Source organism: Parasteatoda tepidariorum, chromosome 9, assembly GCF_982258835.1.
Source record: "Parasteatoda tepidariorum strain Cologne lab strain chromosome 9, Ptep-v5.0, whole genome shotgun sequence".
In the NCBI taxonomy this organism is placed as follows: domain Eukaryota; kingdom Metazoa; phylum Arthropoda; class Arachnida; order Araneae; family Theridiidae; genus Parasteatoda; species Parasteatoda tepidariorum.
In genome coordinates this window covers 9,578,337-9,603,501 of record NC_141763.1, presented here as the reverse complement: position 1 = coordinate 9,603,501, position 25,165 = coordinate 9,578,337, and the positions used below count along the sequence as shown (strand labels likewise).

The following is a 25,165-nucleotide window of genomic DNA, read 5'->3' as shown; positions in this document are numbered from 1 at the left end:
TATTTAGTTATTTTTTCATTAAAATTTGATCTTATTGTATTTAGAGCAAATTAAACGTTTTTTTTAAAAATTGTTTTTTTTTTTACAGTCTGCTGATAAATGTAAAATGTACCTGCTATTTGGATATTAAAATAATGTCACATTAAATAAAATGAAATATAATGTAAATATTGTTAATAAATTGCAGGGTTTAAGATAATCTTTAAGAAAAAGATATCTTATTTAAATTGTTTCTTTAATAGATATTTCTTCTACACCATTCAAGACGTCGAATGAATTGTTTTAATAATTCTAAACATAACTTTAAAATATTATTACAGCTACAGTAGTTAAAATTTCTAACTAAGAGGGTTAAAATTATTTATCACAAAACTAATAATTAAACAAATAGAATCATAGTTATGTTTTTCATGCTCAACTTTCTAATGCATGTTATAGTTTGCTATTCTATTTCTCAATTAGATATCTAAAGCAGATTAAATTAGTTTAGGTCAGACTACATTGTTGAAAAAAATGTTTCAAGTTACCTTGGGTAGAATGAGTCTTGATATCCATAAGCTGTATATCTGAACTGCATTTTTATAATCGAAAAAATAAATGTGGATAATTTTAATGTTTCTTTGGCATCAAATCTATTTTATAAAATAATAATTTGCTTGCATATCCCTTTCATCAATTCTTAGTAAATAACCTTATTAATGAAAAAGAAAACACTTTTAAGACATACTCTAAATAATGCTTTTATTAATTATGTAGAAGAAAAAAATTTTATATTTATAATAGTTAAATAATCAGTTTATTTAAGTAATTGATTTTTTCCAAATCTGTTTCTTTAAATCAATGCTTTTCTTAAGGGTAATTATTAAAGAGATGTATGACTATAATAATTTATACATGCATATCTCTTTTATTATTTCTTAGCGAAATACTATCATTATCACTGAAATCAGACCCTTAAAAAAAGAATACAGTTATTAACTAAATTCTATAGCATATTTTTATAATCAAATTGATAATTTCTGTGAAAAAAATTCAGCTTGTCTTAATCAATGGCTTTTAAAAAATCAGTTGATCAAAATCAATTATTTTTTTTCGATATTTTGTTTCTGTAAACATTTAATCTATGTATAGTAAAATAAATTGCTTTATTTTTTGCAGGAAAACTGATTTCATTGAAAAGTACAGCTTTTGCAATGAAGAATAAAATATTTATTGTAATTTGAAATTGGTGTATTGATTTTGTTACATGTAAATAAAATATAATTCTTTCTCTAAGGTCATATTTTATTTTATGCTTTAAGCATTTTATTGTTGTTAAAATTCTCGCTTTATTTATTTAAAAATATGAAATTGGTATTTACTAGTCCACTTTTTTCTTTTGAAAAAATATTTAAGAAATATTTATTTTATCTAATATTTAAAAAATTAAAGACTTGATAAATGAGCTTATAGTTACAAGATAAATAAGCTTTAGTGTGTAAGATTCTATCAAGAAAAGCTAGTTGTAGGTTTTAAATATATTAAGCATTATTTTTTTTTTATTTATATATTGAGTTGTATTATGTTAGAATAAAAATCTAGTAGAATAAAAGTTTGTACTGAATTTCACCTATCTCATAATGTTAAGTGATTGCGCTTTTAATTGATTAAAATGAAATTAAAAAAAAGTCTATTTTATTGTAAGAAGATTCATTGGCAAGATAATTGATTATAAATTAAACAATTTTTTCCAAAATTTTACTTCTTATATTAGCATAAAAAATTTTGCATGTAATGACAGTTGTTGTTTTATTACAATATAAAAAGCTAAAACACAATAAATTACTATCGCTGATATCAGCAGAGTAAGACAAACACTTGTGACAATTTATGTTCCCTAAATAAGAATTGTTAACAACATACAGCAAAAAGCCTTTGAAATTGAAAGCTACGATAAGTTCTAATAAAGGTTAGTAACTAACAAAAAAATGCCGTGACACCTAAAATAAAGGTGTGATACCGGCAAGGACGGCATTAAAGTTTTCTATTGAACCAAGTGTGAGGTGAGTTAAGGGTGGTTTATCAGCAAATAAGGCAAAGAAGTTTGCCTAAGCATCTGAAATAAAGGTGTGATATCGGCAAGAACGGCATTACAACTTTCTATTGAGGTGAATTAAGGGTGGTACATCGGCAAATAAGGCAAAGAAGTTCGCCTAAGCACCTGAAATAAAGGTGCGATACGGGTAAAACCGATTTTTCACTTACTGTCTCTTTTCCTTATGGTGATTCTGTGTACATCACCGCTTCAGGAAGGCATTTCCGACCCCGCATTGCTACATGATTTCGAGTCGTCAGGATGCACCCTACCCCTCTTAGGAGTTCTGAAACGTTTAACTGAGACACCCTGTATATATATATATATGTTTTTTTTTTAAAATTCGGCCTTAGTTGGCTGCCATTGACAAATATGAATAAACTCAAATGTTGAAGAGTAATGTAATAAGTACCAAATATACTTATAATACAGGTATAAAATATTATATTGATATATTTGGAGATTTTTTAAAACTGCACCAATCAGTTTTAATACCTATACTTTGTAATTAGGTGTTTTACGGTCCGTCGAAGAGGATATGTACCTGAGAAAATCACTTAATAGTCATAATTTTTAAGTATCATAAATCTGCCGAGAACAATAGCATTTGGCCAAGAGAAGTTAAATACAATGATGCTTAATTAATCTTGGTAATTTGTTAATTGACATAAGAAACTGATCAAAATTATAGCAAAAATATTGGACAAAAGATACTTATTCATTTTGAATCGACATATTATTACTGACACTAATGATTTATTAATATTGATACTATGTATTTTTTAAAAAAATTAACATAAACTATATGCTAAAAAAATTTTAAAGGAAAAAAGATTAATAAAAAATTTGCTTAGGAAAACCGTAGAAATTCACTGTTTACAGATGACACTTATTTCTTAGGTATCACTGACGGTAATATATACTAATGGTATTTCGTAAATTGTGTAGTTTTGATAATAATTCTATTTCCGTAGTATCAGAAAATATTTTTCAATCGGTAGCAAAGATAGTGTGTTGATATTTTATTAAATGAGAAAAAAAGAACTTTGTTCTTCCACTAATAAATATTGTAATAGTAAATTGAAGGTTAGGTATAGAAATGGCAAATTCATCAAAACCTTATCAAGTTCTAATAAGAATTCAATTTTTATTTTTATTTCGGCTTTAGTTCTGCCAATGATAAATACATTTTTCACGAAACTTAAATGTTGAAATGTTACGCAATAAGTATCAAATATGCCAATATAGGTATTAAATATTACAATGATATATTTCGTGGTGATTAAAACAGAACCAATACTGAGCAGTTTAAATACCGATACTTTGAAAATAAGTGTTTTACGGCCCCTCGAAAAGGATATGTACCGGAGAAATTTATTCGAAAATGATAGATTTTTACTACTATGGATTGGCAGCGAGTAATATCATCATGCCAAGTGATGCCAAATACAATTTATCTTTATTTTAATGGGAGGAAATACAAAAAAAAAAGAATTACTTATTTCAATAACGTAAAGCCACTATAAAGGGCAACAGATAATATTAAATAAAATAATGAAATTATTTTAGCTATATTAATTGAAAAACTCAGCAGGTAAGTGACATTTTTAGAATGAAAAACAGCTTGTATCCGAAATATTTTAATACTTATTTAGTAGAAGAAGGGTCTAGTAATTCTTCGCTTCATTGTTCCTAAATTTATATAAAACCTAACTATCTGAAAAATTAAAACCTTATTGAATAATTTGAAACAAAAAAAAATCCTGATAAAATACTAAACATTTATGTGATCAGTTGTGTGGGGATTTAAAGGAAAGCAAAACCAGTGATTCCTTAATTTATCGCAAATGTCCCTTACCTGGTCCTTTCATCAAGTCTATTGTAGCAGTATTTGCTTTTTAGTTACGAGCATGATTTCGTTAGTGTTTCTTTACTCTGATTTATTGATTCTTCACTTATTTTTTAATTCACCCCATTCGAAGAACGGACTTTCAGCTAGCATATATTCATAATTTCAAAACTTACATTTGATTTGTGCATAAAAACACAAATAGGAGACAATTTCAAATGCAAAATTTTATTTCAAAGTTTTAAAATAACATTTTTTATAATATATATTGCTTTAGAATTTCAACCATAAAGTTGGTTTACAGCTTGTGAAACCATTGAAGATGTTTGACCTGAAGCACCATAGTTAACATTTCCAATATTAGCAGAACCGAGAACATGCAACAAAGCAGATACCAATTCAAGAAGAGCTTGAAGAAGGACTTCGCATTGAGAAGCACCAGGATTGGATGATTGCACTTGAGAAACAACGCTTCCTAATGTGCTAGATAGTCTAGAAACATTAACTGGTCCTCCAGAAGCTAACCTAGATGCAACGGAAGAAATTCTGGAAGTAGAGGCAGGAGAAGAAATAGCTGCCGCTGCTGACGCTGCTGCTGATGCACCGGGAGCAGATCCTCCTGGTCCATATCCTCCTGGGCCAGCACGGCCGGGACCGGATCCTCGAGGTCCATAACCTCCGGGACCTGATCCTCCTGGGCCTGAACCACCAGCTGCTGCTGCTGCTGCTGCTGCTGCTGAAGCACCACCTGGTCCTGATCCTCCTGGTCCTGATCCACCAGGTCCATAACCTCCAGGGCCAGAACTTTCAGGTCCATACCCTCCTGGGCCGGAACTTCCAGGTCCATATCCTCCTGGGCCAGAGCTGTATTCAACTATTTCTTCATAACCACCTTGGCCTCCTCCACCACCACCTGCTGCAGCTGCTGCTGCTGCAGAAGCACCACCGGGTCCTGATCCTCCTGGTCCGTAACCACCGGGTCCGTATCCTCCTGGGCCTGCACCACCGGGTCCATATCCTCCAGGGCCAGCACCTCCGGGACCTGAACCACCAGTTGCTGCTGCTGCAGCTGCTGCTGAAGCACCACCGGGTCCTGATCCTCCAGGTCCATATCCTCCGGGACCTGAACCACCAGATGCTGCTGCTGCAGCAGCTGCTGCTGCAGCACCACCGGGTCCTGATTCTCCAGGTCCATATCCTCCGGGTCCTGATCCTCCTGGTCCATAACCACCGGGTCCATATCCTCCGGGGCCTGCACCACCGGGTCCATATCCTCCAGGGCCAGCACCTCCGGGACCTGAACCACCAGCTGCTGCTGCTGCAGCTGCTGCTGAAGCACCACCGGGTCCTGATCCAACAGGTCCATAACCTCCTGGGCCAGAACTTTCAGGTCCATACCCTCCTGGGCCAGAACTTCCAGGTCCATATCCTCCTGGGGCAGAGCTATATTCAACTATTTCTTCATAACTGCCTTGGCCTCCTCCACCACCACCTGCTGCAGAAGCTGCAGCGGCTGCTGAAGCTGCTCCTGGTCCTGATCCTCCTGGTCCATAACCTCCGGGTCCATATCCTCTTGGGCCTGCACCACCGGGACCTGATCCTCCTGGTCCATAACCACCAGGACCTGATCCTCCTGGTCCACCACTACCAGCTGCAGCTGCTGCTGCTGCTGCAGAAGCACCACCAGGTCCTGATCCTCCTGGTCCGTAACCACCGGGTCCATATCCTCCTGGGCCTGCTCCACCGGGTCCATATCCACCAGGGCCAGCACCTCCGGGTCCATATCCTCCAGGGCCAGCACCTCCGGGACCTGAACCACCAGCTGCTGCTGCTGCAGCTGCTGCTGAAGCACCACCGGGTCCTGATCCTCCAGGTCCATATCCTCCGGGACCTGATCCTCCTGGGCCTGAACCACCAGATGCTGCGGCAGCAGCTGCTGCTGCAGCACCACCGGGTCCTGATTCTCCAGGTCCATATCCTCCGGGTCCTGATCCTCCTGGTCCATAACCACCGGGTCCATATCCTCCTGGGCCTGCACCTCCGGGTCCATATCCTCCAGGGCCAGCACCTCCGGGACCTGAACCACCAGCTGCTGCTGCTGCAGCTGCTGAGGAAGCACCACCGGGACCTGATCCTCCAGGTCCATATCCTCCGGGACCTGATCCTCCTGGGCCAGAACCACCAGCTGCCGCTGCTGCAGCTGCTGCTGAAGCACCACCGGGGCCAGATTCTCCAGGTCCATATCCTCCGGGTCCTGATCCTCCTGGTCCATAACCACCGGGTCCATATCCTCCTGGGCCTGCACCACCGGGTCCATATCCTCCTGGGCCAGAACTTCCAGGTCCATATGCTCCAGGACCAGAGCTGTATTCAACTATTTCTTCATAACCACCTTGGCCTCCTCCAGCACCACCTGCTGCAGAAGCTGCTGCGGCTGCTGAAGCTGCTCCTGGACCTGATCCTCCTGGTCCATAACCTCCGGGTCCATATCCTCCTGGGCCTGCACCACCGGGACCTGATCCTACTGGTCCATAACCACCGGGTCCATATCCTCCAGGGCCAGCACCTCCGGGACCTGAACCACCAGCTGCTGCTGCTGCAGCTGCTGCTGAAGCACCACCGGGACCTGATCCTCCTGGTCCATATCCTCCGGGACCTGATCCTCCTGGGCCAGAACCACCAGCTGCTGCTGCTGCAGCTGCTGCTGAAGCACCACCGGGTCCAGATTCTCCAGGTCCATATCCTCCGGGTCCTGACCCTCCTGGTCCATAACCACCGGGTCCATATCCTCCTGGGCCTGCACCACCGGGTCCATATCCTCCTGGGCCAGAACTTCCAGGCCCATATCCTCCTGGGCCAGAGCTGTATTCAACTATTTCTTCATAACCACCTTGGCCTCCTCCACCACCTGCTGCAGAAGCTGCTGCAGCTGCTGAGGCTGCTCCTGGTCCTGATCCTCCTGGTCCATAACCACCGGGTCCATATCCACCAGGACCTGCACCACCGGGTCCATATCCTCCTGGGCCAGCGCCACCTGGTCCATATCCTTCAGGGCCAGCACCTCCGGGGCCTGAACCACCAGCTGCTGCTGCTGCAGCTGCTGCTGAAGCTCCTCCGGGTCCTGATCCTCCAGGTCCATATCCTCCGGGACCTGATCCTCCTGGGCCTGAACCACCAGCTGCAGCTGCTGCTGCAGATGCTCCACCGGGTCCTGATCCTCCCGGTCCATAACCACCTGGTCCTGATCCTTCTGGTCCATAACCTCCGGGTCCTGATCCTTCTGGTCCATAACCTCCGGGTCCATATCCTCCAGGGCCTGCACCACCTGGTCCATATCCTCCAGGGCCAGCACCTCCGGGACCTGATCCTCCAGGGCCTGAGCCACCAGCTGCTGCTGCCGCTGCTGCTGAAGCACCACCGGGACCTGATCCTCCTGGTCCATATCCTCCGGGACCTGATCCTCCTGGACCTGCACCACCGGGTCCATATCCTCCTGGGCCAGCACCTCCGGGTCCATATCCTCCAGGGCCAGCACCTCCGGGACCTGAACCACCAGCTGCTGCTGCAGCAGCGGCTGCTGAAGCACCACCGGGTCCTGATCCTCCAGGTCCATATCCTCCGGGACCAGAACTTGCAGGTCCATACCCTCCTGGGCCAGAACTTCCAGGTCCATATCCTCCTGGGCCAGAGCTGTATTCAACTATTTCTTCATAACCACCTTGGCCTCCACCACCACCTGCTGCAGAAGCTGCTGCGGCTGCTGAAGCTGCTCCTGGTCCTGAACCTCCTGGTCCATAACCACCGGGTCCATATCCTCCTGGTCCTGCCCCACCGGGACCATATCCTCCTGGGCCAGAGCCTCCGGGTCCATATCCTCCAGGGCCAGCTCCTCCGGGACCTGAACCACCAGCTGCTGCTGCAGCTGCTGCTGAAGCACCACCGGGTCCTGATCCTCCAGGTCCATATCCTCCGGGACCTGATCCTCCTGGGCCTGAACCACCAGCTGCTGCTGCTGCTGCTGCTGAAGCACCACCGGGTCCTGATCCACCAGGTCCATAACCTCCTGGGCCAGAACTTGCAGGTCCATACCCTCCTGGGCCAGAACTTGCAGGTCCATACCCTCCTGGGCCAGAACTTCCAGGTCCATATCCTCCTGGGCCGGAGCTGTATTCAACTATTTCTTCATAACCACCTGGGCCTCCTCCACTACCACCTGCTGCAGAAGCTGCTGCGGCTGCTGAAGCTGCTCCTGGTCCTGATCCTCCTGGTCCATAACCACCGGGTCCATATCCTCCTGGACCTGCACCACCGGGTCCATATCCTCCAGGGCCAGCGCCACCGGGTCCATATCCTCCAGGGCCAGCACCTCCGGGACCTGAACCACCAGCTGCTGCTGCAGCAGCTGCTGCTGAAGCACTACCGGGTCCTGATCCTCCAGGTCCATATCCTCCGGGACCTGATCCTCCTGGGCCTGAACCACCGGCTGCTGCTGCAGCTGCTGCTGCTGAAGCACCACCGGGTCCTGATCCTCCTGGTCCATAACCACCGGGTCCATATCCTCCTGGGCCTGCACCACCGGGTCCATATCCTCCAGGGCCAGCACCGCCGGGACCTGATCCTCCAGGGCCTGAACCACCAGCTGCTGCCGCTGCAGCTGCTGCTGAAGCACCACCGGGTCCTGATCCTCCAGGTCCATATCCTCCAGGACCTGATCCTCCAGGCCCTGATCCACCAGCTGCTGCTGCTGCAGCTGCTGCTGAAGCACCACCTGGTCCTGATCCTCCTGGACCGTAACCACCTGGACCATATCCTCCTGGGCCTGCACCACCAGGTCCATATCCTCCTGGGCCAGCACCTCCGGGTCCAGAACTTCCAGGTCCATACCCTCCGGGGCCAGAGCTGTATTCAATTATTTCTTCATAACCACCTGGGCCTCCTCCACTACCACCTGCTGCAGAAGCTGCTGCGGCTGCTGAAGCTGCTCCTGGTCCTGATCCTCCTGGTCCATAACCACCGGGTCCATATCCTCCTGGGCCTGCACCACCGGGTCCATATCCTCCAGGGCCAGCACCTCCGGGACCTGAACCACCAGCTGCTGCTGAAGTTCCACCGGGTCCTGATCCACCGGGTCCATAACCTCCTGGGCCAGAACTTGCAGGTCCGTACCCTCCTGGGCCCGAACTTCCAGGTCCATATCCTCCTGGGCCAGAGCTGTATTCAACTATTTCTTCATAACCACCTTGGCCTCCTCCTCCTCCACCTGCTGCAGAAGCTGCTGCAGCTGCTGAAGCGGCTCCTGGTCCTGATCCTCCAGGTCCATAACCACCTGGTCCATATCCTCCTGGACCTGCACCACCGGGTCCATATCCTCCAGGGCCAGCGCCACCGGGTCCATATCCTCCAGGGCCAGCACCTCCGGGACCTGAACCACCTGCTGCTGCTGCAGCAGCTGCTGCTGAAGCACTACCGGCTCCTGATCCTCCAGGTCCATATCCTCCGGGACCTGATCCTCCTGGGCCTGAACCACCGGCTGCAGCTGCAGCTGCTGCTGCTGAAGCACCACTGGGTCCTGATCCTCCTGGTCCATAACCGCCGGGTCCATATCCTCCAGGCCCTGATCCACCAGCTGCTGCTGATGCAGCTGCTGCTGAAGCACCACCTGGTCCTGATCCTCCTGGACCGTAACCACCTGGGCCATATCCTCCTGGACCTGCACCACCAGGTCCATATCCTCCTGGGCCAGCGCCTCCTGGGCCCGAACTTCCAGGTCCATATCCTCCTGGGCCAGAGCTGTATTCAACTATTTCTTCATAACCACCTTGGCCTCCTCCTCCGCCACCTGCTGCAGAAGCTGCTGCAGCTGCTGAAGCTGCTCCTGGTCCTGATCCTCCTGGTCCATAACCACCGGGTCCATATCCTCCTGGACCTGCACCACCGGGTCCATATCCTCCAGGGCCAGCGCCACCGGGTCCATATCCTCCAGGGCCAGCACCTCCGGGACCTGAACCACCAGCTGCTGCTGCAGCAGCTGCTGCTGAAGCACTACCGGGTCCTGATCCTCCAGGTCCGTATCCTCCTGGACCTGATCCTCCTGGGCCTGAACCACCGGCTGCTGCTGCAGCTGCTGCTGCTGAAGCACCACCGGGTCCTGATCCTCCTGGTCCATAACCACCGGGTCCATATCCTCCTGGGCCTGCACCACCGGGTCCATATCCTCCAGGGCCAGCACCGCCGGGACCTGATCCTCCAGGGCCTGAACCACCAGCTGCTGCCGCTGCAGCTGCTGCTGAAGCACCACCGGGTCCTGATCCTCCAGGTCCATATCCTCCGGGACCTGATCCTCCAGGCCCTGATCCACCAGCTGCTGCTGCTGCAGCTGCTGCTGAAGCACCACCGGGTCCTGATCCTCCTGGACCGTAACCACCTGGTCCATATCCTCCAGGGCCTGCACCACCAGGTCCATATCCTCCGGGGCCGGCACCTCCGGGGCCAGAACTTCCAGGTCCATACCCTCCGGGGCCAGAGCTGTATTCAATTATTTCTTCATAACCACCTTGGCCTCCTCCACTACCACCTGCTGCAGAAGCTGCTGCGGCAGCTGAAGCTGCTCCTGGTCCTGATCCTCCTGGTCCATAACTTCCGGGTCCATATCCTCCTGGGCCTGCACCTCCGGGACCTGATCCTCCTGGTCCATAACCACCAGGGCCTGACCCTCCTGGTCCACCACTACCAGCTGCAGCTGCTGCTGCTGCTGCAGAAGCACCACCGGGTCCTGATCCTCCTGGTCCATAACCACCAGGTCCATATCCTCCTGGGCCTGCACCACCGGGTCCATATCCTCCAGGGCCAGCACTGCCGGGACCTGATCCTCCTGGGCCTGAACCACCAGCTGCTGCCGCTGCAGCTGCTGCTGAAGCACCACCGGGTCCTGATCCACCAGGTCCATATCCTCCGGGACCTGATCCTCCTGGCCCTGATCCACCAGCTGCTGCTGCTGCAGCTGCTGCTGAAGCACCACCGGGTCCTGATCCTCCTGGACCATAACCACCTGGTCCATATCCTCCTGGGCCTGCTCCACCGGGTCCATATCCTCCTGGGCCAGCACCTCCGGGGCCAGAACTTCCTGGTCCATACCCTCCGGGGCCAGAGCTGTATTCAATTATTTCTTCATAACCACCTTGGCCTCCTCCACTACCACCTGCTGCAGAAGCTGCTGCGGCTGCTGAAGCTGCTCCTGGTCCTGATCCTCCTGGTCCATAACCTCCAGGCCCATATCCTCCTGGGCCTGCACCACCAGGACCTGATCCTCCTGGTCCATAACCACCAGGGCCTGACCCTCCGGGTCCACCACTACCAGCTGCAGCTGCTGCTGCTGCTGCAGAAGCACCACCGGGTCCTGATCCTCCTGGTCCATAACCACCAGGTCCATATCCTCCTGGGCCTGCACCACCGGGTCCATATCCTCCAGGGCCAGCACCGCCGGGACCTGATCCTCCAGGGCCTGAACCACCAGCTGCTGCCGCTGCAGCTGCTGCTGAAGCACCACCGGGTCCTGATCCTCCAGGTCCATATCCTCCGGGACCTGATCCTCCTGGCCCTGATCCACCAGCTGCTGCTGCAGCAGCTGCTGCTGAAGCACCACCGGGTCCTGATCCTCCTGGACCATAACCACCTGGTCCATATCCTCCTGGGCCTGCTCCACCGGGTCCATATCCTCCTGGGCCAGCACCTCCGGGGCCAGAACTTCCAGGTCCATACCCTCCGGGGCCAGAGCTGTATTCAATTATTTCTTCATAACCACCTTGGCCTCCTCCACTACCACCTGCTGCAGAAGCTGCTGCGGCTGCTGAAGCTGCTCCTGGTCCTGTTCCTCCTGGTCCATAACCTCCGGGCCCATATCCTCCTGGGCCTGCACCACCAGGACCTGATCCTCCTGGTCCATAACCACCAGGGCCTGACCCTCCGGGTCCACCACTACCTGCTGCAGCTGCTGCTGCTGCTGCAGAAGCACCACCGGGTCCTGATCCTCCTGGTCCATAACCACCAGGTCCATATCCTCCTGGGCCTGCACCTCCGGGTCCATATCCTCCAGGGCCAGCACCTCCGGGACCTGATCCTCCTGGGCCGGAACCACCTGCTGCGGCTGCAGCTGCTGCTGAAGCACCACCGGGTCCTGTTCCTCCAGGTCCATATCCTCCGGGCCCTGATCCTCCTGGTCCACCACTACTAGCTGCAGCTGCTGCTGCTGCTGAAGCACCACCTGGTCCAGATCCTCCTGGTCCATAACCCCCGGGCCCATATCCTCCAGGTCCATATCCTCCTGGGCCAGCACCTCCGGGACCTGATCCACCTGGGCCTGAACCACCAGCTGCGGCTGCTGCTGCTGCCGAAGCACCTCCGGGTCCTGATCCTCCTGGTCCATAACCACCAGGGCCTGATCCTCCTGGTCCACCACTACCAGCTGCAGCTGCTGCTGCTGAGGCACCACCGGGACCAGATCCCCCTGGTCCATAACCACCGGGTCCATATCCTCCTGGGCCTGAACCACCTGCTGCTGCTGCTGCTGCTGAAGCACCTCCGGGTCCTGATCCTGCAGGTCCATAACTTCCTGGACCAGAACTTCCAGGTCCATACCCTCCTGGGCCAGAACTTCCAGGTCCATATCCTCCTGGGCCAGCACCTCCGGGACCTGATCCTCCTGGGCCTGAACCACCAGCTGCTGCTGCTGCTGCTGCTGCTGCTGAAGCTGCTCCTGGTCCTGATCCTCCTGGTCCATAACCACCGGGTCCATATCCTCCTGGGCCAGCTACACCAGGACCTGATCTTCCTGGTCCATAACCACCGGGACCTGATCCTCCTGGTCCTCCACTGCCAGCTGCAGATGCTGCTGCTGCAGAAGCACCACTGGGTCCTGATCCACCTGGTCCATATCCTCCTGGGCCAGCACCTCTGGGGCCTGATCCTCCAGGGCCTGACCCTCCAGCAGCAGCAGAAGCCGCTGCCGATGATCCTCCAGGTCCTGCTTGGCCAGGAGAGTAAGATACAATTGTTTGAGAAGGTCTATATGATGACACGGTTTGTGATGGGCCTTGTACGTACGTTGTAGTTGTTGAAGGTGCTGAATATGATGGTCTAGGACCAGCCCCATATCCACCTGATCCTCCAGCTGATGCGGATGCAGCTGCTGCAGACGCAGAACCTCCAGTTGCAACATAATTTCCTGATTCTGCAGCAAACATATTGATTAAAGTACGAATTTCATTTACAAAGGCATCATTACCTCTACCAGTTACTTGATAAAATGCCCCACTTAAAGCATTTGCTATTGCGTCAGTTACAGCTTGAACATTCTGCCCATTTGCATCAGATATAGCAATTTCAGCTACTCCAGATGCGAAGGCCGTATTCAAAGCTTGCAATTTGTGGGACGTAGCCTTTCCTTTCATATTGTTCATTCCAGCCATCATCATCTCTGAAATAGAACTCATATCTTCCATTTGGTCTTCTGTAAAAACTCCACTTTGTCTGGCTTTTCCCATAAAAGACTGGATAAATGCTTCACCCCCTGCTACGCTATTCCATGGCGATTCTTGTCCTACAGCAAACTTGCTGTGAACGCACAACGCTAGCAAAATCGCTAGAGAGAGTCGACTGAACCAAATCATATTAGTCTTTGGAAGAGCTCGACTGAATACCTTTTCGAAATTTCCGACCCCTTTTTATACAGAATATTTCGTGAAACAACGCAGGTATGTCAATAAAGTTGAGATCTTTCGATCACATGATCTGTCATTTACGTAAACAGTGACGCAAATTCCACCTACTGGAACAAACACACCTGCTCGAATTTCTATTCTCCCTCTGAATATCTTTTCAACTGCATCTCAAAGCGCATATAATTAAATTAGAAATATGCAGAGATATTAATTGCATAGAAATAATATATCCTTTTTTACTTACATTTTGAATGTGTCCTAATGTGACTGAAATATATGTTACAAAAAAAAGCATCTCACAAAATGCTTCATGTATAGTTTGAAATTTTTCATTTCTAAAACTGTTAGCTTGATTTAAAATTCAATTTTTAACCTGTATATGAAATTTGAATTTAAAAAACACTAATTTTTTCCTTCTTAAAATAACACATATATAATTCTTTAACCTAGATATTTGTCTTTACTTTAAATTTTGGTGGCTCTGATTGAAATACTCTTTATCACTCTTTAAATGATTGAATAATTAATTTTAGATAAAATAACTTTTTTTCGAGTTTGGTTATTATCTAATATTTACGTAAATGGTTTTAAACTGATATCTATAATTGTTTTTTTTTTAAATAAATACAATTTTTTTAAGTTAGTTAACATTTTTTACTTTTGCAACAAAACACTCGTCATAATTCCAAATAGCCGTTTTAACCCCAAATATTATAAAAATGATGTTTTTTGTTGTTTTCCTTATATAACATATCTGTATAAAAACTGCATTTTCGTATTTAAGGTTCTTTAAAAATTCTATAAAACATGAAAATAAAATTTTTGTTCTTTGGAAAGACACACATTACATTAAAAATTATAATGAAAACTTTTTACGTAAGACAACAATTATTATTTATATACGGTAGGGTAAGAACAGGTAGCTAAGTTTGGATGGCCTGTAGGACCTAAACTGCAGCAACCTAAAAACTGTCATATGGAACGAAAATATTCATTATACATCATTTTCAAAAAGTCATAAATGCACTACTTATTTTTATATAGGATGTTTTTTTCTAGAAAAAGTCAAACCACGTCGTTTCACCTCGCTAGTGGAGAAAAAAAAGGTTGCACATGTTAACAATATGGGGAATTTACAAATGCTAGAGTTTCATTGAGAAAGTTGCAGATATTCCATTTTGTCTGACTATTTAAGAATTTTGTGCATGAAGTTTTAATATGATGCAATAAAAGGCGCACTCAAGTAGGAAGAGGGGAGAGACAGGGACAATTGCACCGGGTCCCGAAATTGATGAGATTTAGACCAAAATTCCTTATAAAAATTTTGTATTTATTATTGTTGTTGTTTTTTTTAAATAATATATGTATACAAAAATTGCATTCTCGTATTAAGGTTCATTTAAAATTCTATAAAACATGAAAACAAAATTTTGTTCCTTGGGAAGAGGCCCACAATAAATTTTGTTTAGAAGCCTTTGTTCAGCTTTGGTTGTAGTCATCTTCCTTAGGAGCACTGCAGCTTTTGAGTGGAGGAGGGTTCAGCGGAGACACCAAAATCAAGGGGAGGGGGCTCCTGACAGGGTACCCGGTCTTACGCAGACAGTAAAAGTTATCGAAACGATTAATAACGAACTAAATCCTTATTATCGGATAAGGTATGAATCTTTAGTAAACGTATAATAAACTAGTCTAAAATTAATTTTTCCTTAACTGTAATGAATAGATAATAATAGCTTAAAAATCAGAAGACATTAGAGAGTTTGCATAGTTAAACAAACTTATCTACATACACGCCGTGAATAAATCGACAACAATACGGATTCCTTTTGGGCATTAAGATGAAATTCAGAGTTTGTTCTCTAGAAATCAGAACTAATTTCGCCAAAATCGAGGTTCCCGGTTTCACCCCACTTTCCCCTATAAAAACCGAATATTAGTGTCACATTGTTAATTTTTATTCAATTATTGAAAAAACTTGTCCCGACAATAGGAATATTTATTTTAACTATTGTGAGTAATATACCAATCCGAGTACTGTACGATAGGAAACCCGTGTACGATAGGAAAGTGTTCAGAATAATACTGTGAAAGACATTCGGGGGTTGGGGAGCTGGAGAACCCCTGGTTTGATTTAAATTGCAAGTAGAGTATTGAGTTAATAGATTTGTGAAGACTTTTAAGTATGAAAAGTTCATAAAAATTGCTAAAACGCAAGTTGAATACAGACAGGTTTTTTAAAAGTTGTATAATTAAAAGATGTGATCGAAAATTTTGAACATAAAAAAGGGAATTAAAATTTTAACTTTTTTTTCATGGTCCGATCATTAATGTTTCTTTTTTTTATTTAAAAGTGAACGATGGTCCAAAAATATATTTAAACCTATATTGGTTGTAATGTAGCAGAGAATATGAATGAGAAGTTGGAGACTGCGAATATGTTGTCATGCATTATTTGCTCAAAATTTTAAAGCTTAAAACTTCGAAAACCATTTATTTCCCTTTAAATTAAATATTTTGTAACTTAAAAATAAAAATTAAAACTGAATAATTGCTCTTCTGAATATAATATGCAAATGATTCTTTCCGACCAGTAGTGAAGTATCAAAATGTGCATTTTAATTTAAGATTGAGGTCACCTTTGAGTAACGCTATAATATCGTGCAACTGCACATTTTCTAGAACAACACGTGAAGTATTATTCATCACACCAATATAGCTCTGACACCAATACTGTAATGAGATTCGAAAGATCCAGCAGTTTTTCAAACAAAAATTGTTATTTTCGGACAACTTGGAATTCGAAAATAATTGAATAGCTGTTATTTTGAATGCATTTTGCGTTTAATATGATAATATATACCGGAAAAGTCGAAAACAAGTTGCCAATGTGAGATATAAAGTAAACAAAATTGAAAACTTTGTGTAAAGAGCTTGAAGAAATGTCAGCTTTGTGTAGCAGGTGTTGATTTATTTCATGCGAAGTGATAATAAGTGAATTTTTTATAATTTTTTCAGAAGTGAAAATCATTTGAAACCTTTTTCATATTAAAAAGCGAGCTTTAATTTGTCAGAAAATTCTCAAATTCAAGACAAAAATTTAGAAATTTTTTAGTAAAATCTTTTTCAGTCCAACTCATTGGATAGTTCAGTACTTGTATATTGATAACATTACGAGGGGCAGTTTGAGAATTTTTTATAATACTTTAAAAAATGAAAATCATTTGAAACTTTTTTTATATGAAAAAGTGAGCATCAATTTGTTAGAAATAAACCCCAAATACTAAGAGAGAACTATTGAAAATGTTTACTAAATTTTTTTCATCCCAACCCATGGATATTTCCATGGTTGTATATCGATGCCATAACAAGGGACAGTTTGCCAATTTATATTATTCATTTGAGAAGGGAAAATCTTTTGAAACTTTTTTATGTGAAAAACTGAGTGTCAATTTGTTAGAAAAAACCCAGAAACTTAATTTATTGTATGAGTGTCTTACGCGTACTTTATGTAATTTTACTTATTTTGTTTTTATCAAAATAATATTTAGGATTTTTAAATTAATTAATTTGTGCTAGTTAACATTTTCATAATTTGGTATTTTTGACAAATATTTTTTTTTCCGAATTGAAAGTATTAATTTTTTAAAATTTTAATATTGAAACTATATATACTGCTGATAGAGGAGTAAAATAAGAGTTCTATGTGTTGTCTTTTTCATTTAGTTGTTTAAATTTATATAAAGTATTACCAAAATGGACCATGCGATCCAAGAAAACAGAAATATCTCATCATGTCTGTTTCTTTTCTTGTAAGTAATAAAAAGGTAAATATGCATATAAATATGCATAAAAATTATTCCCACCACAATTATTATTATTTATCATTTTCTAAAAATCTGTCAATCAACTGAATAATTTTATTTTCCTTTTTAAACACAACAATTTGATGTTTTAAACCATATAATATAGTTTTTCTAGTATTATTTTTAGTGTTGTATCTTTCATCTCAGAAATCCATATCAATTCAAATTCATAGTAAAAAAATGTTTTTTTTGTTTAGCAAAATGTTTTATGACTTTTCTTATATTTCTTTTAAAATTCAACTACAATTTAAAATTTTAAAAAATGTCGCAAAAAATGGATCTCATTTGTAATTGTTTTATCAAATAGGATTACATGACATAATATTATGCATTTATAAATTTCATGTCATTTCCATCAAAAATTGTAAGAGACGGAATGTTCTTTTCAAAATAAAACTATATTTTTAAGACACTGTACCGATTGGATTTATTTAACTTTCCGTTTACTTCAATGTATTTAAAGAAATAAATTATGCTTAATTTTCAATTGAGACTTTTGAAAAAGGTGACATACGTGATACATAAAAATGAAATGTGATTCATGATTACTTCATATATTTTAAAAATTTTATATGTTTCAATTTTTACATGTTTTTAGTTTTTTTATATATCTAATATATAGTTTTGTTATAAATAATGTATCAATCAACAGTCTCTCAGGGGCTAAATCTTTCAAACAGTTAAAACTATCAACAAAATGTAAAGTATTTTAATTTAACAAAATCTTTGAAATAATGCCTAGTCGAAAAAGCATTGTTTTATATTATTAAATCACCATACTATAAGTGTGTTTTAGAGAACTTAAGAACAATTTTAAAACTACTTAATCCTTTACTACGCATTTTACATGTCTATAATATAGTCTATAATATAATATATTCATATAATATAAATGTTTATATATATATATTCCCGACAAAACAATACATCCCGACAAAAAAATAAATAAATAAATAAGCCATACCAAAAATAACTGTTCTGGCAAAAAAATCTGTAACTTTTCTAACATAACTAATCTCAGATTTCAAATCACCATATCCGAATTCGGTAAAATCAAGCACTCGTATAAATGCAACAAAATTTTTGGTCAACAGTGCTATTCTTCTATTTTTTAAAAAAAATGTGGAGGTGTTAAGAACCGTAATCAATTTCTTAAATACTATGAAGGGTTTAAATTAATCCTTATGTATAAAAAATTTTTAAAAAATATATATGAATTCATTTGAATAAATATTTCATTACTTTAAGTTGTGGTTTAACAGTCCCATTGAATAGGCTGTTAAATTCATATAGTTACTTATGAGGTGCGATTTTTTCTGTAACTTTTCTTCGAGTGCTTATTTTCCATCCACCGTCAAAACAACGTGGAGGCCCCCACTAAAAATAATCTTAAGATTTTCTTAAGAAAATATCTTATTCGTAAGAAATTCTTCAGAAATATAAAGAATTTCTCAAGATTTAACTCTACCTCCAAAATGTCTTAAGAATTTTTACAGACATTTTGAATATCCTTAGATTTGTCTTAAAAAATTCTTTAGAGTATCTTAAGACAGTTTCTTGAGTTAATGTTACCTTGAAACATCTTAAGATTCTTTAATATATCTTAAGAATTTTTGCAGACATTTAATAGACATTTTGAATATCTTTAGGGTGAATTAAATTTGTCTTAAGAAAATTTCTTGAGTTAATGTTATCTTAAAATATCTTAAGATTTTTCTGGAATATCGTACGAATTTTTGAAGTCATTTTGAATATCTTTAAGGGGAATTAAGTTTAAACAAAGTTTTCTTAAGACTTTTTTCAACTCACACAAAATTTGTCTTGTGATACTTCCGATAATGATCCGATCTTAGTTACTATTTAATTCTGAGAGAATTGAAATAATTCTCTAATAAAGGTATATATTTTAAAGGTTTTTTGCCTTTTTTTTTTCTTTCCTTCATGAAAAATTCAAAATAATAATTTAAGATTGAAAGAAATTGTATTGTTTGACTTCTACTTTAAATGTTTTACTTTACAGCTTTTGTCAAACATCTACTGGTATCTAAGGAATTCAATATAACAATCAGATCAATTTTTATCAATCAAAAACTCTCACATTATTCAAATTTGAATAATTGGAAATTTTTCAAAGTTGAATGTCTAATTCACTCTCCTGGATTCGAATTTTAAGTTTCTATTTATATAATATACCTAATTAAGAAAAAGATCACATATTTACAGTAGTTATCAGCTCTATTTTTCATAAATTGATGTAAATGTTACGTGTAGCATTCAAAGCAAGTTTAATTTTACGAATTTTTAAAATTTGTGTTCATTAATTTCGTTTTAACGTACATATCTTGTATCTTTACTCATGAAAGCTGTATGAACCGTTTTCGTTCACAATGCTTTAAGCGTACAGTTTAATTCATTTATTGAAAATTAACAAGTCTTTAATCAAAGAAAAATCCACCTGAACAGAACTTTTTTGTTGCCACAATTGACTCAGTCATGCTTCCGTTTCCTCTTCTCTCCCCTCCCAACACTCTACCGATTGAAGAAGTTTGTTTACATTGAGGCAGAGGTGCGAGTGTGATGTTATAAAAGTTTGAGTTTGGTAAGTTTATAACTTATGCTTATTTCTTATTTTTATATTTATTCCTAATTAACTATGGCGTCTTTCGTATTAATACATTTTCATGTGTTGATAAATTATTACTGTTACGAATGGTATAAAAATGTTTAAGCGAGGGAGTACTTAAATTTCTGTTGTAGTTGTATCATTCATGTTTCAGTTTGATCATAGTTTTGTATGAGGTTTTTAATGTGGCAATTGGTATGAATGCGAAATCATTCTTTTTTGAATAAACCAATTTGCTTTTTTGTTTATCATAGTTTATAATCAAGAACTTTCACAGAAATTCTCTCAGAGAATGATTGGATAATTTAAAAAACAACGAAGAATGTTTTTGAATTTTTATTATAATTATGAAAATTGTACTTTCATTCACTAGCTAGTTTAAAAAACAATTGACATTTGGATGTACATATTCTAACTATAATTATTTTAAACTGCTACTAAACTTTTCTATTTAAATTTAAATTTTCTTCGTTTACTCCAATTTTATTATGTGTTAAAAACGATCCTTACACTTTCTTATGTAATTGAGCCTAGCTGGATTTACACTTTTCTTTTGTTTCTTTAACACGTTGAATGCCACTCTAATTTTACATGGCTTGCCCGTCTGGCCAAAATGATTATTTTCAATACGTATTGTATTAATTTCTCTAAGCCATTTTTGGGATGATAATAATATTAAAAAAAATTAAAAGCTTTAAAAACTTATTCGAATAATGTGCTTCTAAGAATCTTCGCTTCGCCGTTCACCGGTGGCCCCTGTGGTGCTACAAACAAACTCAGTGCCAGTCACCGGTGACCCCTATGGCATTCAGCGTATTAAATTAGATTATCGATAATATTAAGTTTAAAAATTACTTTTTCTAAACCTATTCTTAATGTAATAAAATCTTCATGAATGTATTTGTATACGTTGTGATGAAAACTTTTAACTACTGATCCAAATAAAATACTCTTACATTGATAAGTTCCGTTTTAAATTTTCTAGCCCAGCTGAATACATGACAAGACTCGTTTACCAACTTTTTATTTTGATGGAATGTGGCATTTATTTTGGAGTTGACAGTTTGTGCGCAAATAGAAGGCTAGATACACTAATCATCATTAGAGTAAAATAAGTACATTTTTACTCCATTAAAGAACAAGCCATTAAATAAACGAAAAGACTGATGCCGAATGAATTAAAACCTAGATGAGCTATTGGCACAGGCATCTTGGTTTCAAGTGCGTTAATCTCAGTTTTACTGACTCCCCAGCCACTTTATTTTATAACTGTCGTAGAACAACCGACCCATTTTTATGGGTTTACGACTACTAATGCTCAACTCAGTGGCCTAGTAATTTTGAACCTAATCCAGTAGAGAATGGAACTCCTGTACCAAGCATTGGAAGAACCTTCGTGGAGAACTTTTTGATGGAACTAACCCGCATTTGGGTTACATGGAGATGAAAATCACGCAAACTTGCCACGGTCAGTCTGGCGTCAAGGGGACTCTAACCCGTGATCCGTCTACCACAGAGGGTATTTTAATTCAGCACTGTGGTCGGTGCGAACCGAATGGGGAATGCATATTGGTATAGATTCGAACCCGATTCATCTGATTGAAAGGCGAACTCTCTATTTCCTTAGCTATTGTGACATTCCTGGAAACGATAAAGTCGATCACTTCACAAAATTCTGCTCTTATCTTCCTCAACTTGCTTTTACTCTCCCCTACAGCCAAATCTTCTCCACCATTGTGAGAGTGATAGACTAAAATATAATGAATGTGAAAGATGTGGATGCTGCAGGAACGATTTGGTCAGGCCTCCTCTGTAATGCTTTGCCCATGTACTCCCCCCGGCAAATTTTTTGAACTAGAGCATTTCTTCTTCCGGATACTACTTTTAAATTGCTATTGCTCCGAATTTTTGTGATTGTGTGCTAACTAGTGAATATTTAAAAAAAAGTGTGTGATTTGTCAAAATTAGGAAAAGTTTTTAATTTAAAAGTTCTCTGCTAAACATAAGAACTTTTTTATAAGTGCCTACATTAAACTAGTCTTACCATCTCTTCAAATAAAATGGACTTAAAGTCGTTTCACTCTGTATAGCAAAGTTATCTGTATGTTATCACCTTTTACTATGATTTTTTATTATTTTCTCATTATAGGGCTAATTTTATTTAATTTTGTATTATTTTAAACTGTAATTTTTGTCAATTTGGTTTAGGCTATTTATATTGGGTTAGTTACCCATTATATTAAGTATGATTACCATTATAATTTTGCTGCTGGCATTCTGTTTTCTTTGCTTACCCGCACTTTTTCTTTACTGACCTTTAATTATGATATTACTATGCATTGCCCATGCTAAGGACTTAAAATAACTAGCCAGATTTTAAAATTCTTAGCCAAAGGAAAAGTTTAACAATTTTTTATGATTGATTTTTTCAGTAGGAAACTTTTAAGCGAAATACAAATTTATTATTAATTAATTATTTTATAATAATGCAAATACAAATTAAAAGTTATTTTGGTGAAAAATTAAGAGTTATTATCGTGTTTGAGGGGGGAGGGGCATGCGTTACAGTTTATTTTTGGCGAAGTATTAGATTAGTGCAGTAATATAAAGATAAGTATGAATCGACACTATGTTATGTGTTATCACGTTAGTGCATATGTTATTGCCATGAAAAAATATATCTTTTACCACAATAGTCTGCATCTTGCTTCCATTTATTTACTATAACTGAATAAAAAAAAACTTGAAAAAATCTTGAAAAAAAAATTCCTTTTGACCATTTTTTTCCCAGGATCGAGGAGAAAATAATTTTTTTTTTCCGTTCGAAAACGTCATTCGCCAATACTTTCCCCAAAATAAAAATGTTTTGTAAAATTTGCAGTTTTATCGTATTTGGTTAGAAGACAAATGCTTAGCACAGGCTATGTAGAAATAAGAAATCAAATAAATAGTTATATCATTCGTGTGTATAATAATTTAAACTCTGCACTTTAAGATTGTTCTGTCATTTTTTTTCCTTCTTAAATATTGTAACTTTTTATTACCAGAATGCTATACCAAACAGAATAGGAGTCTTGAAACGACAATAACTTTTGGAGTGATTAGGTTGCTTGTTAAGATGTCAAATAAACAGTTCTTATCGATAACATGTAACTATGCTTACATTCAGACACTCCGCGGCATAAATAACATCCCTGTGGGGCGCACGAGGTGTGAGGGGACCAGAATAATATTATAAGAATGCCCTAAAGTAACATAAGATTTAAAAAACAAAATTACATTTTCTTCCTTTTTGGAACTTCGAAAGTTGTTTAATGAAGAATAAGTCAGTAAAGTCAGTTTATCAAAAATGCATGAATAACCTTCTATTTAGTTTGTGGATTGATGTATCTATTGCTTACAATAAGTAATACCTCATTATTATTGTTTTTGGTGGCTTTTGTATTTATTTCCTTTTTAACAAGAGAAATTTTTTTATATAACTAGCTTTCTTAGCATGATGACTTAAAATGCAAATAATTCCTCTCATTAGATATGTAACATGAAATTCATCAGCAGGTAAGATTATACTGACCGAAGAAGATATGTAATTGTTTTGAAAATATTTTGTGTGAAGAACGAAAGATTCGTCGTTTAATAAATAATAGTCTTAAAATTGGGTTCAGGCAATAGAAGCTTAAAACTTGTGGTTTTTGAGTTTTTATTTTAAATACATATACACAATAAACATGCTTATGCTGCCATTTGTATTTTGGTAAACAATTGTCTTAATTTTAATATTTATTCTTAGAAGTATATTTTATCCCGATAGTAAAATTTAAACTTTCTTCAAACTGATCTTCCGCTTTATAGATCATTCACGGACTGATTCAAATAAATCGTGCTTTTACAAAATACAATATAGAACAATACTTTTAAAAGATAAGTACCAAAGAAGGTAAGTAAATTCTTTTTAAGTTGTTTAAAAGAAAGATTCTAAATTACAATGAAGAACACATGAGTCTGAAAAAAAGGTTGTTAATATGAATAACATGCCTTTATACTAACTCTTATTTAAATGCACCAGTCAAAATTTTTTAATCATTGTTAATCCAAGTTTATCCGGAATAATATTAAACCTACTGTTGATTTTAAAATTAGTTTGGGAGATAGATTTTGAATAAGGGGATGTTCATTAAATAAAAATATCTTTTAAAGAATAAAATAAATTTGTCTATTATTTTTAAATGTATCTGACTTAGAAGTTAAAAGCACAGAAAAATGTCCGTAAAAACTTTTTAGAATTTCTTAAGCAATTTTGCTCACATTTTGAAGAAAAATTTTTTTAAAACAATTTAATATCTAATATATGATTAGGATTTATTCTCTAGAAAATCTAAAAAATAAAGAATATGTTGAATATTTTAAGTTATTTGGTCCACATAAACCTATATTTTAAATATATCATCAGCTTATATTTTTAAGATTTTCTTCTGATTATTTTCTTAAGAATTTCTTCTGACAATATCCTTAAGAAAATCTTAATAAGTGGGCCAAATAACTTAAGATATCTGAAGAAGTTTTTTTAAGAAAATCTTAAGATACTTTTCAGTCAGGGGAGGGGGGCTTACCTAATTATTAATTAACATCAATTTTTATAGCTTTATTCGTTTCTATGATACAATTCATTTTATAATCGTGGAATAAATTTTCAGTATTTCATATATTATATAGTAATCAAACGTAGAATACAAAAATATGAAAAGAACAAAAGTTAAAAAATAAAATTGATGAGATTTTTTTTAAATAATACCATTTTATAAAAAAATGTATTACAAAAAGTATAAATAATCATTTTGTCTAAAAATGGAAAGTAAAAACTGTAGCTATAAATAAGTAAAATATTTATTTGTCAAAATGTTGTTATCATTATTCTGCGGTTTCTGCCTATATAGCAGAAATTTGACAAACTTAACTTTGTTTTTTTTTTTATTTTCAGTATGCTGCTATAATTCAAATAAATAATATTTCCGTACAAAAAATATTCAGTTATGTTAGATT

General features: G+C 39.7%; 1 protein-coding gene and 1 long non-coding RNA gene across 11 annotated transcripts in view; one reads left to right on the top strand and one right to left on the bottom strand.

The window, feature by feature from the left end:
* LOC147803309 (uncharacterized) overlaps positions 1–1,272 on the top strand; it is a 22,516-nt gene extending 21,244 nt beyond the window's left edge. Inside the window, exon 3 of the long non-coding RNA XR_015429031.1 lies at positions 1,159–1,272. This is a non-coding gene — a long non-coding RNA (uncharacterized LOC147803309). The remainder of the gene's footprint in view (positions 1–1,158) is intronic.
* The window catches only part of LOC147803306 (uncharacterized), a 149,891-nt gene that overhangs the window by 38,319 nt on the left and 86,407 nt on the right, over positions 1–25,165 (bottom strand). For 2 of the 10 annotated variants that reach the window (XM_087150838.1, XM_087150833.1), the window contains exons 4-5: positions 6,052–11,745; positions 5,047–6,000 (exon numbers count right to left, since the gene is read on the bottom strand). In XM_087150838.1, the coding sequence (XP_087006964.1) occupies positions 5,047–6,000; positions 6,052–11,745 (6,648 nt within the window). Of the gene's footprint in view, positions 1–4,135; positions 4,600–4,668; positions 6,001–6,051; positions 11,746–25,165 lie in introns of those variants that run through there. The other 8 variants (XM_087150836.1, XM_087150834.1, XM_087150835.1 and 5 more) reach the window with 8 other exon arrangements.